The sequence below is a fragment of the Capricornis sumatraensis genome, chromosome 3, assembly GCF_032405125.1.
Source record: "Capricornis sumatraensis isolate serow.1 chromosome 3, serow.2, whole genome shotgun sequence".
Lineage (NCBI taxonomy): Eukaryota > Metazoa > Chordata > Mammalia > Artiodactyla > Bovidae > Capricornis > Capricornis sumatraensis.
The window spans coordinates 38,713,039-38,726,783 of record NC_091071.1 but is presented as its reverse complement, the minus strand read 5'-3'; the positions used below and the strand labels follow the sequence as shown (position 1 = coordinate 38,726,783).

The 13,745-nt window shown below is 58.3% G+C and overlaps 1 protein-coding gene across 1 annotated transcript; it reads right to left on the bottom strand.

Annotated features, from left to right (window-relative positions):
• Positions 1 to 1,229: 1,229 nt before the first annotated feature.
• On the bottom strand, positions 1,230 to 12,895 carry TFAP4 (transcription factor AP-4). The gene is made up of 7 exons (XM_068969016.1): positions 12,700 to 12,895; positions 4,968 to 5,133; positions 4,763 to 4,861; positions 4,194 to 4,364; positions 3,566 to 3,706; positions 2,767 to 2,922; positions 1,230 to 1,954 (listed from the first exon to the last, which is right to left on the bottom strand). The coding sequence occupies exons 1-7, from the start codon at positions 12,786 to 12,788 to the stop codon at positions 1,769 to 1,771; spliced, it is 1,008 nt and encodes a 335-aa protein (XP_068825117.1). The 5' UTR covers positions 12,789 to 12,895; the 3' UTR covers positions 1,230 to 1,768.
• Positions 12,896 to 13,745: the final 850 nt, after the last annotated feature.

Sequence of the window (13,745 nt, the reverse complement as noted above, 5' to 3'; positions counted from 1 at the left end):
TGAGGGAAGGAGAAGAGGGTAACAGAGGATGGGATGGTTGGAAGGCCTCACTGACTCAATGGACATGAGTTGGAGCAAACTCCAGGAGATAGTGAAGGACAGTGAGGCCTGGAGTGCTGCAGTTCATGGGATCGCAAGGAGGCAGACATGACTTAGTGACTGAACAACAAAATGCCATTGAACTGTTCACTTTTAAATGCTTAATTTTAAATTGTTAATTTCACTTAAAAAGTATTCAAAGTTAAAAAAAATACAGGCCCCTGCCTTCCTTTCTATCCAACAAATTCATGTCTTGAACAATTCAATGTGGGGTGAGGTGTGAATCCACTATTCTGCTCTGACCTCAGTCTGAAGGTACCTGTCACATACCTGAGGAAAAGCAGGTCAAGAGCGAGATGTTATTAAGCCATCTCTGATCATACAGAATTAAGAAATTTAACCTTGAGCCCTTATGATTCCCAACTTTCAGAAGAGAAAACTGAGTCTCAAAGATCAAGAGATGTGCCCAAGGTGAAACTGATCAACAGCAGACCGACTCCAGGACCTGAGCTCTTAAACGCCGCACCTTAAGTCAGTGCTCCCTTCCCTTCCGTAGATGAGCATCCTGTGGTTCAGAGAGGTTACACAAGCCGGGGAAGTGGCAATCAATCGGGAGCCCTGAACATCCTGTGTCCTTTCTCTAGCAGATAGGAACTATTGGTTTAGCTGTTCATTCTCTCCTGTCTCCCACCCAGGAGAAATTGGGAACCGCTTACCTCAATCCCAACACCATCTCCCATCTTTGCAGAATCCCCAGAGTAAACCCAAGGAATCTCAGGACCCTGATTTCTCATCATAACACCACAATACTAAGTTGGGGGAGTCATCACGCTCACCCACATCCAGTCCCTGTCCAGCAGGCCCAAACAGTACCCCCAGGGAGCTTTTGCCAGCCCCTCAGGACACAGTCCCCAGGAGACACAGAATCTAAAAAACAAAGTACAAACTTTATTTTGTTTCTTTATAAAGGCACAGTGGCCTCTTGGTTCCCCACCCCCCACTTTTTTAACAAAATATAATAGCTTCTCCTTGAACACAAAGACCTCAAAATTGTAAAAAAAAAAAAACCAAAACCAAAAAAGAACCAACAACAAACAAAACAAAGAGAGAGACAAAGACTTTTTGGGGGTGCAAGATGGGAAACCTGGAGGGAGAGGTGGGGGGCCGGGTGGTGAGGGAGGGGAGGGGAGAAGGTCAGCAGCAAACCCCAACCGAGAAGCAGTGGAGACCCCCGGACCCCCAGAGCCCCGACCTAGCCAGACCCCCAACCCATGTAAGTGCTTAAAGGAGAAAGAACACCAAAGAAAGAGGAGGGAAGGGGTAATTAAAAACTGACGGTCGTCGGGCTGGCTCCGGAGAGGGGAGAAATACCGTGGGGTTTTGTTTTGATTTTTTTCCCTGTTCTTAAAAACATGTTTCATTGAAAAAATGCTTTTTTGGCGGAGAGAGGCCAGGCACCTCCACGTCCGCTTCCCCAGCCTCCGGGGCCGAGGCCCAGCCCCACTTGCCCGGGTGCTACCAGGCGCTCCTGCCGCCCCAGCCCCGGACTTCGGGTAGAGCGGCTTCACTCAAAGGACGATTTACAGTATTGAAAAAAGAGGTCATAAAAGAGACCCAAATGACGCCGTAAATTTTGTAAAAATTTCTCACTCGTTCACCCTCGTCTCTCTCCCAGTTGCTGCCCCGCCCCCTCCAGCCCCCAGAAGGGAGAGGAGGGCTGGGGGGCTGGTCAGGGAAGCCCCCCGTTCCCTGCCGGCTCCTCCCGGCCCTGGTCCATGGCGTCGCTGTCTGAGGCCTCCGAATCGGAGGCGGTGTCCGAGGCGTGGGCCTCGGGGCAACCGCGGACCGGCTTCACGATGACGGCTCGCCGCTGCTCCTCCTCCTGGCCCTGGGTGCCCTCGATGTGCTGGATCGCCTGGGATTGGGTGGGGGAGGCTGCTGTGAGGATGCGGGGGCCATGTGGACCGCCAGCATCTCCAGCAGTGTCTCCCCCACCACCCACACACCCCCCGGAAAGAACCAGAAGGAAGCCTGGCAAAAGGGGCAGCCCGTTCAGAGTCAGGGGGAAAACAAACTTTAAAAGCTCTCTCATGAGCTGAATCTGGCTTGGAAGAGGGACAGTGCAGGCCTGCCTTTAGTCATAAGCCTCTCTCCCTCATTTATGTATTTCAAAAGCCTGCCTGTTGGCTTTATCGAAGGTCTCTGTTATTAATTTTATTATTCAGTTTGCCAGGTGCAACTCAAGTTCCTGGGACTTCAGTGGACTTTTTTTTTCCGTTTGGGCCTTTGGGTTGTTTCTTTCTTTGTAATGTTGTTGGGCCTCCCAAAGGGGGTCTCTGCACGAGGCTGGGCATAGCAGGGACTTCAGGCTCAACCTTCAGAGTTGAGCATCTCATTTCTTCCTCCTCCACCTCCACCCCCATCCCAAAACCCAAGAGACATATGCAAGAACTCTGAAAGCAGGAGGCTCCGGGAACAAAGGACAGCCCCAGCAAACCCCCACGAGGCAAGGAATGGGGTCTTCCCGGCCATCCGGTCCCTCCCTCTCTGCCCCTCACCCAGGATGCAGAGATGGAGACCCATCTGGTTTCCAGACCTCCTCCCCCAACTCAACACTCAATATCCCTGTCTCTATCCCCTCCACTCCCCCACTTTCTAATCTCCCCCCAAAGGGCCTGTTCCCAGGGGGCAGCCCCCAAGCACTGCCCTCTCCCCAGGCCCAGGTACCTGCACGATGGTGTCCAGATTTTGCCGGGACGTTGAAACAGAGTTGATGACCGAGGAGGGGCCCATGGTGACGACGTTGATGTGGTGGGAGGGAGGGGGTGCCGGCGCTGGCACTATCACCGTGGGGTGGTGGGTGGGGGCCGGAGTGGGCAGGAGCTGCGAGACAGGGGCCCTCAGTGTTTCTGCAAAGGTTCTAGGAGCAGCCCCTTCCCTTCTGTCCATCACAGAGGGTGTGGGACAGTCCTCTAAACCATCTCCCTCTGCCCACCACCTGGGGAACCTCCACCAAACACCCCAGCAGCCCATCAACCTCCTTCACTCACAGTTTGGGGCCACCCAAATCGTGACCCCTCCCACCCCTCTTATTTTAAGAAACGAAGGCAAGGTGGTCTGGAGAGGGACTTCTGACCATCTGAGACTGCACGGGCCTTCCCTCTCCACAGCCATGCCAGCATTTCACATTTAATAAATACAGTGGTGGTTAGGAGTTCAGACTGAATCTAGATGGCCAGGGTTCAAATCCCTGCCCCACTTCACTGAACAATCTTGGGCGTGTTAGTGAACCTTTCTGTGCCTCCAATTCCTCATCAGTAAAACAGGAGTAATAACAGCTCAGGCCTCAAAGTGCTGCTATAAGGAGTCAACATAATCATGTATGCAAGACACTGGGAGCCAGGAACGTCTACACTACTGTGACTGAGGCCCTGGGTCCGCCCTGCTGGATACCCGGTGGCACTGATGCTGGGTCTGAGAGCCCCGGCCCAGGGGCAGGCGGCCCCTGCAGGCCCCTCCCGCTCACCTGGGTCCGCAGGTGCTGCTGTTCCCGCTCCAGCTTCTCCTGGTGCAGCAGCCGGACCTGCTCCTGCTGCTGCTGCAGCTGCACCTGCTGTGCGATCACCTTGAGCTTTTCCGGGTACATGTGGGCCTCCAGGGAGCGGACCTGGGGGTGGAGCAGCGGGGCTCAGGGGCGGGGCCCTCCACATCTTCAGGGTTGAGACCAAAGTCCTGCACCGTAGCCCGCCGGGCCCACACTGACTCCTCTCCCTCCCACAGGCTGTGCTCCCTCCCTGCCTACCTCCAGCCCCAGGCCTTTGCCCATGTGGTTCCCTCTGCCTGGAGCACCCTTCTCCCCTCTCTGCTCCTCCCACCCTCACAAGGAAGCTATGGGGTGGAACCAGCCCAGATCCCCCACCTCGCTGATGCCCACTGATCCGATGTGGCCTTTACCACGGATGCGTGTTTACAGTGAGTGCCTCTGACTCATCTCCCCAGGCCCGGACAGTGACCACCCCCCTGCCCAGGGCAGGAACTTGTCTGGTTTGCCCCCCACTGATCACCCCACCGGACACCTGACACCCAGCCCCGGCACAAATCAGGAGCTCCGAGCAGACAGCATCGCCTCCCCTGCCTCACCCTGCCCGCCTCACCTGCTCCTCCAGCATCATGCGCACTGAGCGCTCCTTGTCCAGTTGCTGCCGCAGCTCGATCATCTCCCGCCGCAGATCCTCCGCCTTCTCGTCCTCCCAGATGTCCGGCGAGCCAATGCCCTCGTCTTTGTCCTCCGCCCGCCTCCGCTTGGGGGATGAGCCGCTCAGCTCCTGGGGAACCCCCAGGGGCTGATGAGTGTGTGGTGACATTGCATACACCACTACCACCACCAGGGCAGTGCGGAGCTCCATCGCAGCCCCCCAAAGCTGTCAAACCCAGATGCACGTGCACGAGGGAGCCCCCCTGTGCAAATTCACCAAACCAAGGCTGGAAAGGGAGACAGAAGGGACCTGCTTTCCCAAAGTCACCCAGTTGCTTCCAGAGCCCATCCCACTGCACTGCACTTGCCCATGGCTAAGTCAGGACCCCAGGCAGGAAGGCAAGTGCCAGAAGTAGGAAGGTCAATGGGGAAGAAGGGACCAGCAGCCACATCACAGTCTCAAGCCAGTGGTTGGGCCCAGACGTGCCCACGCCAGGGGGAGGGCACAGGAGGAGGGCAGAGCGCTACCTGGATGAAGCGCTTGAGCTGTGTGTTCTGCTGCAGGAGCCGGGTCTTCTCCTGCTCCAGGGAGAAGATATACTCTGCTGTCTGCTGGAGAATGGCTGCCTGAGGGCAGGAGGGATGAGTCAGGACCCCAACTGTTGATGTCTCGCGAGTCTCCCCCTCCAGCCCACCTCCTCCTCCAGGAAGTCCTCCTGGCACACTCGCCCACCTTGCTGAGCTTCTCTCCATCTGTGTGGGGGATGAGGGTCTTGAGGGACTGGAAGCCCGCGTTGATGCTCTGCATGCGCCTCCGCTCGTTGCTGTTGGCAATCTCCCGCCGAATCCGCCGCTCCTGGTCCCGCTGAGTCTCAGGGGTCAGTGGAATGTTGGCCAGGCTACGGGAGAACAGGGATGGGCTCAGGCTGGGTGCCCTCCATGCCTGGTTCCCAGTGGGCCCCTGTCTTCATCTCCAGAGGGTCCAAGTGTAACAGGCAAGCCGCCCCTACAGAATACACCGGCTCTGTCTGATGCCTACTCCCTGCAGCATACCAGGGGGCTGATGGAGTAGCATGTTCCGAAATGCCTGGCTGTCAACGTCAGTGTGTGGACCCTAAGTCTTGACCCCATTGTCTGGCCAACAGGCCTGAGTGGGACCCGGAAACCCACATGGCTAAGAATCCCCGTGATTGGATGCGAGTGGCCTCAGGTGATAATCAGAGACACCTGCTCTTGGGACACCTCTGAGCTCCTCACTGTGCCCCCAGGGCCCCCTCTTTCAGGGTCTCAGGCTTGAGGATGGAGGAGGATGTCCCTCCTCCCTTCCCATCTCCACAGCCACATACGCTCCTACATACACCCCCAGCCCAGCCCAAGACACTGTGCTAAGACTGCCAAGACAAGCCGGGTACCAGTCACTCCAGGAAAAGGGCCCAGCCAGGCCCCTCTACGGACAGTTTGTCCCCAAGCCCATCCACCCTGAAAGGCAGGCCCACCCTGGGCCAGAGAAGCGAGGCTCCCAGCACACAGCAGGCGATGTTATTGCATATTATGTGATCGCATCTCGCAGGAGAGGCAGCCAGTGGAAGAGGACAAGGCTGCAGGCTGAGAGGCGTTGGCGGGAGATGGAGCCAGCAGCAGGGCTCTGGGCCCAACGCCACTGCTCCCGAGGGGTGGGCCTGTGTGTGGCCTGAAAGAGGCAGGCTCCCCTCCCAGGCCCTCTCCTGCAACTCCCCCACCCCTGGCCTGATGGCTTCCAGATGCCAGGCTCCCAGAAGAGGCCACTGGCCCCACCCAAAGCCACAGCCCCGGCTGCCTCCTGAGGGGCCCTCCTGGGGTGACCTGGTCCAGGCCCAGGCCAAGACAGCTCACACCCCCGGATCTGGGGGAACGAGGGGAGATGGTTCTGAGCAGCTTTTTTCCATCGATGGCGGAGCAGCCTGTGCTCAGAGGCAGGTGCCCGGCCCCCTCTGACCACCCCCAGGAAAAAAGGAGTTTGCTGGGAAACCAAGGAGGGGAGCCTGTCTACCACAGCCGAAGACAGTCAAGGTCTTCCTGGCCCCCCAGCAACCCACCTATCCCTCCTCATTCCCCTGAGCGACCCCCTGAACTTGCCCTTGCCCCTTCCTGAGCCTCCGCCTCCTCTCCCCACATGAGGGTGGTCAGCTGGGGGTGAGCTGGGAGCAAGCTTCACATCAGCTGGTGCTAGGGGTCCACAGACCAGCCCTGTCCTCCACCAGCAGCCCCAGCATCTCCCTGGGAGCCCCCCACTTCCCCTGCCAAGATACAGTTCCCTCACAGGGGCCCATGACCCCCCGTTTACAAATGGGACTGAGGGCTCAGAATGGGAGGGACACGGTTTCCTGGTCAGACAGCTGGGCACCTGGCTCCCCGACTTCTGGGCCAGGGGCACCTCACTTCTCTGTTTCCCTAACCCGACAGTGGGAAGCTTCTCAGGTGGCACTAGTGGTAAAGAAACCACCTGCCAACGCAGGAGACATAAGAGACGCGGGTTCAATCCCTGGGTGGGGAAGATCCCGTGCAGGAGGAAATGGCAACCCACTCCAGGATTCTTGCCTGGAGAATCCCATGGACAGAGGAGCCTGGCGGACTATATAGTCCATAGGGTCGCAAAGAGTAGGACATGACTGAAGTGACTTAGCATGCGCCCACACAGTGGGGGTGATGGAGAAAAAGAGAAAATGAAGGTCAGAGACCGGATGCGCAGCGGCTTGCCTGCCCTTTGCCGGTGGGGGGAGAAGGGAGATCAGAACTGAGTCTGGGCTCCCAGGCCTGCCAGTGCCCTCCAGACCCTCTGCGGCAGGTGGATGGGGAGAGTTGGGGAGAGACGTCCCCAGGAAGCCAACGCACCAGGTGACTCACATCCATCTGGGAGTTTCCTATTCCCCCATCCGGAGAGATACAGGGAGAGACGCCCCCACTCACCCATTCCCTGGGTTCCCTCCTGGTGATGCCCATGCATCACCAGAGATGGAGACCAGAGCTGACCAGAGCATTAAAGGGTCAAAAAGGAGCCCCATCTGCACCCCTGGGCCACTCTGAGTGCTGGCCCTTCCAGAAGGCCCACCTGTAGAGCCTAGCCACAGAGTTACTGTTTTCTAAAAGTCTTGAGAATTAGGACTGGTGCTTTCTGCTGGGGGCCCGGGTTTAACCCACCCCTGGCTGGGGAACTAAGATCCTGCAAGCTACTTGGTGTGGCCAAAAAAAGTTAAAAAATAATAAAGTCTTAAGTTCTTAACATAATGTGCTAAAGACTCACTTTGCTGGAATTATCTCAACCTTTGCTGGAAACATCTCAACCTTCCTCTGAGTCAAGTGGCCTGATGGGATGAGGACACTGAGGCTTGGGAAGAGAACAGCTTTGGTGCGTGCTGAGGCTGGGACTTGAACCCTGATCCCAGCGCCACAGGTCAGATGCCCTGACAGACAGGTGACAGTCACCGCGTAGAGAGGCTGTGCACAGGTCAACAGGTCAGCTCTTACTGCCATTCACAGGACTTTTTGTATTTTTCCCTGACCCCCAAGGACACCTAGTGGCTGAGCTGCAATGAGGAATCCAGGGTTCTGGGAGGGGAACTGGCATGCCCAAGGTCCGGCAGCCACACCAGGATACCACAGGCACCTGCAAGAGCCAAAATGCATGCTCTCCTCCCCTGCCTGTGGGCGGCACCCTCTACTGAGGGCTCACATACAGCCCTGTAGCCCCCCTGCCTCCCAGCTGAGATTCACCAACTCTCCAGGCTGAAGCCAGAACTCAATAACCCACCCCCTACCCCACCAGCCCACTCATCTGCTCAGGAAACCTCAGCCCTGGGGAGCCAACCTCTGGCCCCTCCCTTCTCCCCAGGATGCCCACGAGGTGGGGAGACACCAAAGGAGACCACAGGACCCCAGGCCTGAAAGCCCCAGCCCAGACGTCCCCAGAGGGAAGGGGGCCTGGCTCTTCTGAATGGTCCATGCTGTCCCCTTCAGCACCAAGTCCCTCAGCCCAGCCTCCTGGTTCAGGAACTAACTAGCTGCTGGTTAAGCTCGTGCAGACTTAAAAGCTCAGAAAACAGACTTCACCCCAAAGCCACAGTTCCTCATAGGGATTTGGGCTGCCACCAAGACCAACTCACCTAAATAGCCCTGGAAGTTTCTTTAATAGAATGCAGACTAACCCAAAGTTCTGATGAGTGGAATCATGACTAACCAGGGGTTCTGAGTGCTGGCCTGCCAGGGGTTCCTATAAAGGATGGCTAATTAGCATTTCCAGTTGCTACTGTACTAGATAAAGTGGGTTTTTCTGCAAATGCCTGGAAGTTTCTTACATTTCTTTTTGAGTTTTGCAGAAGTATACCCGATTTACAGTAATTGTAAGGTCCTTCCACTCTTTCACATCAACTTCAGAACCCCCAGGTCAGCAGTGAGGCGTGGTCCACAGACACTGTCTCTCTCTCCTCTCCCTCCCTGACAGCCCTCAGCCAGCCAGTCTCCTGGGGTTGGGCAGCTGGTGGCAGAGCCCCCAGTGCCAAGACCAGAGCTGCCGCTCCCACTCTCAGGGTACCCCCACGACAGCCCCTCCCCTCCCTCCCCCCAGAATAACCCTGGCATCCCAACCAGAGGCTCGAGGGCAGGAAAGCAGGCTCTTCAAGTCTAGATCCCAACCTATACCCGCCCCTTCTACCCAGCCCAAGTGCAAATGGGTATCCCCCATTCCCCACACCCGCCCCCCAATACCCACCCAGCTCCAGCCTCAAATTAGCCATTGAGAGCTCTCATTTCACACTGCCCCAAAGTCATTCACAAACCTACCACTCAATGTCTACGCAGAGGTGGGAAAGCCCACTTGGAGTTTTTCCTATACCCCAAAAAGGAGGACAGGAGGAAGATGACCCTCTCACTAAGGATGCCCAAGGCCCCCATCCTTCTCCTGCAGCAGCTACTGAAGCAGCCTGAGGCCCTGGCCCATGCCCATTGCTTCTATCCATACACCCTGCCTACGGTCCCCAGAAGAAACCATGTCCGGACTGTCCCCATCAGAAACAACCCTCCCCCCCATTTCTCCAGCCTTTCAGAGGGAGGCCTGCATTGGGTTCTAGCGGAAACTCCAGTCCTGCCACTTACTAGCTGTGGAATCCCAAGCTTAGGCACTTTGCCTCTTGAAGCCTCAGTTTCCCCATTCAAAAAATGGGGACATACTGCCTCACTTCACAGGGCCAGAGTGAAGTTTAAAAGAGATAGAGGAGGAGGACTTCCCTGGTGGTCCAGCGGCTAAGACTCCGAGCTCCCAGTGCAGGCGGGCCTGGGTTTGATCCCTGGTCAGGGAACTAGATTCCACATGCTGCAGCTCAGTGTTCTCATGTCACAACTAAAGATCCCTCATGGTACAATGAAGATCGAAGATCCCACATGCCACAACTAAGACCCAGCGCAGACAAGTAAACAGAAAAGTAAATAAATGAAAGAGAGAGAGATCGAGAGTAACAAGATGCTTTGCTTTTCCAGAGTTTGTACCCCAGATTCCAGAATTCATGCATCTAAGGAAACTGACAAGACTCTGTAGCACCATGAGACTTCCATATCCTAGGAGAGGGGCAAGTTCTAGTTCATTGTGGTGTCTTCAATCCCAGCACATGGTGTGTGTATGCTTAGTCACTTAACCATGTCCGACTCTTTGGGACCCCACGGACTGTAGCCCACCCGGCTCCTCTGTTCATGGGATTTTCCAGGCAAGAATACTAGAGTGGGTTGCCATGCCCTCCTCCAGGGGATCTTCCCCACCCAGGAATCAAACCTGTGTCTCTTATGTCTCCTGCACTAGCAGGTGGAGTCTTTACCACTAGTGCCACCTGGGAAGCCCCAGCACAAAGTAAGTGTCTTGTAAGTGCCAGACCAGGGACCCAACACACACTCCAAAGCCCCTAATTGTTCTCTCCCTCTGAGGGGAGCTGGCCTCTTTCTCCCTGGCAGCGGGCAGCTAAACTCTTTAAGACCACCATGCTCCTGATTCTAAGAATCCGAGCGCCACTTAACAGCTACCAGGCACTTTCCACATGCATAGCCAAGCTTCACAGGTGCTTCATTTTACAAACGCTGAGAGCAGTTAGGCAACGGGTCCAAAACCACACAGTGTGTGAGGGCGCCGCTGTCAGGTACGCCCATTCCATCCCACCCCCACCCCCGCCCACGGTCCAGTGCCCTTCGCTCCAGCAGAAGAGAAGCAGGGAGCCCTGCTAGTCAACGAGGGATGGAGCAAAGTCCACCAGCCTGAGAAGCCAGTATATCCGGCCAGAAGGTCCTGCCCAACCCACATTCAATCCTACCTCATCCGGCAGCTCCGTCTGAAAATGAATAAACCCAGAGGCCCCAACTTCACACCCAGCACACAGGCTGACAACTGCCTCACAGCTGGGCAAGCCAGGCAGTCCCCATGCCCAAGCCTGGGGCACTTGGTCCCTAAGGAACTGATGGATTCCTCCGAAGGGGGAGCTTGGAACAGAAACAGGTCAAGCAGGAGTCCTAGGGGGCCCAGAGAGGACTCAGTCAAGCCTCACGCTTTGTGGCCAGAGGGTCCTATGTTGCCACACCTGCCTGAGGTCAGGCCCAGGATGTCCGCTCCAGCATCTGGGGCAGCTCAACCCACCTCCTCACTGCCCAGCCCTTCCCTTCCCTTCCCGGAGCAACCAACAGTTCAGGGTAACAGCAGGGATCAGAGTTCAAGTCCCAGCCCCACCAGTTGCCCTACCTGTTCCTTCCCAAACCTGGGTCCATAAAGCCACTTAATTAACAGAGGAAGACTGTTAACAATTTGATGAGAGAAGTCCTGCAAAACGAGACCCTACAACGTATTACAAGCTCCAGAATTGTTTTCTTTTTGTTTTCACTTATTACAGCTAAGCCCTCCAGGCGGACGGACCTTGGGGAAGGGCCAACACTCAGGACTGCTGACTGCCCACCACCTTGAACTTGAGAGTAGTTAAGGCAGGAGCCCTGTGGGGGGAGAGGGGGCGGGAACGATGTATACGTGTGCAGCAACCTCCACCTAGCCTGGTTTCTGCAGCCCATGGTGTCCACAAGCCTTGGCCACACCGCCTGCGACTCCTCCTCCCTCAGTCCCCGCCTTGACTGCCCCGGGCGGCAGAGCACGTGGCCCCAGCCCTGGGGAGCCATTTCTCTCCGAAAGCGGCACGGGAGGAAAGGAGCCACAGGTCCCAAACTTGGACCCGCAGAGAACAACCCACGCGGTATCGCAGTCCCGCAGAGTGTTCAGTATGCTGATACACAGGCCCTTCTAGCGATCAGAATTGCGGGCGTGTGCATTTTAACAAGTGTCCAGGGCGATTCCCCTGACCCATTCTCTTCGGCAAAGGATAGATCCCGGAGCAACCCGGGCCAAATTTAAGAAGCAGGTCCTGGGGAGGGCTACGGATCTTGGACCACCCACCCACCCAGCCTGCTGGGCAACTGGATGCTTTCGGTTTATGACTGGGGGGAGGGGCGTGAGACGCGAAAGTTTGCAGCCGAGGCCCACGTGCGGCGGGCAGAGATCCGGCGAGGCTAGGGGCGGCCTATGGTGCCCACTCCCCCAAAAGCCCCCCTACCCGGCCTGCCTCGCCCATCCCGCCTGCGGGGGCCGAGCTTTGTGCGGGTAAAGCATGGCCTGGGCGCGCCTACAACTCCCACAATGCCGCACCGACGCGGCGCGGAGAACTACAGCTCCCGCGAGGCGGCGCGCGGAGGTCCGCCTACTCCAAGAGGGCTGCAGAGTCACGTCCAGGCCTCGCTAGTAAACAGCGCCCTGGCGCGGGCGGCAAGCTAGCAGGCGGCCGCCAACGTGCCCGGGTCCGCGGCGCTCCCGGCGGGCCGCGCTGGCCCCCCGGGTCCCGCCCACTCCTGCACCCCCTCTCCAGCACGCCCTCCGACCCCGCTGCAGCCCCGGTCCCAGCAAACACTCACAACCACCCGGCTCCCCGCACCCCCCTCCCCGCGCTCGGAGCCGCGGCGTGGCTGCATTGTAGCCCCTGGCCCCGCGGCCCCACGCGCGACACGGGCCCCCCGGTCCCCCTTGGAGTGGGGGGGCCCAGAGAGAGCGATGAAGGAGGGAGAGGAAGGAAGCCGCCGCGGGAGGGGGAGGAGGAAGCGCGGCGGGGAAGCCACCAGCACCAAGCATGGCCGGGACTGCTGCAGAACCACGTGGGTCTGTTTGCAATTTACAAACGTCGCGACTCGCCCGCCTGCAGCGGACAAAAGTGACCGGGGCCGCTCGGGGCCCCCACGTTCCGAGGGAGGAAGGTCCCCAGACGGCCCAAGCCTGGCGCGCGGGGCTGCAGCCGCCTCGGCGGATAAGAAAGGCGAGAGGGTCCGCGGCGCGGGCCATGCGTGCGCACACGCGCGCCCGCCTGGGCGGACTGGCCGGGGGCTGCAATCGTGGGAAGGGGGTGAGGGGGAGGAGGAGTACACACCTACAGAGCCCTCCTATCACTTCTTTCTCTGTTTTCCTGAAATGTTGCAAAGAGGGCACCTTCTGAGTGGGCACCATGAAATACTCCATAGCGATCGGCCCCCCTCCTCTGCACGAGCCAGGTCCCGCGGTCCGCCGGAGAATGCAAGATGGAAATCCGAATCAAAGGGCAGCGCCGGACGGAGGTGCAGAATCGGCCGGTCCCAGATGCTGGCTGCGGCGGCGGCGAGGGGAGGGAGGCGGGCGGGAGGGGCGGGAGGGAGGTCTCTCCGGCCTGCCTCCCCGGGCGTGTGTATGTGTGTGTGTGTGTGTGTGTGTGTGTCTGTGTGTGTGTGTGTTTGCAGCTGATCAGATGTCTGTTTCAAGGCGGGAAACAGCTGGTGAAAACTCAGCACTCCCCCGGCCTCCTTCCGCGGAGTAAGGAATTGCATGTAAACAAAGGACTATTTGCAGCGCCCCCCAGGCGGCGCGAGGCCTGGGCGAGAGGGGCGCGGGCCCCCGGGGGTGGGTGGTGGCCCCGGTCTGCGGGCCACCCCCCACCCCAGCTCCGGGTGCGGGGGCCGCGGGCGGCCTTGGGGGCGCGGCTTGAATGGAGCGAGCTGCGGCCGAGCTACATGCGCCACTATGGGTGATGAGGTCCATCAGCTGACAGGTTGGCAAGCGTAGCAAAAAAAAAAAAGAAACGGCCAGCCACAGCGAGGGAGCCCAGCTTGTGCGCCCGGGGTCCGACGGGGACTGCCTGGTACAGGGTCTGCGCCCTCGAAGACCCTCGGGGGGCGGGAGCGCGCTGCTGGGCCTGGCGAAGGCGAAGGCGGCCTGGGGTGCTGCTCGAGGCTTTTTTTTTTTTTTTTTTTTTACGGTTGCAACTGCTCGGAGAGGAGCCGCTCTGGCGCGCTCCCTCCAAGCCCAGGGCCCCCTGGAAACTTGCGTCACAGCCACCGCTTCCCACATATAACTTGGGGCCGACTTCAGAGGCCAAGCGGCCCCCTCCCTCACTCCCTCCCTTCCCAGCTGCCCGCCGCTGGCCGGTCGGCCTGGGCTCCGGAA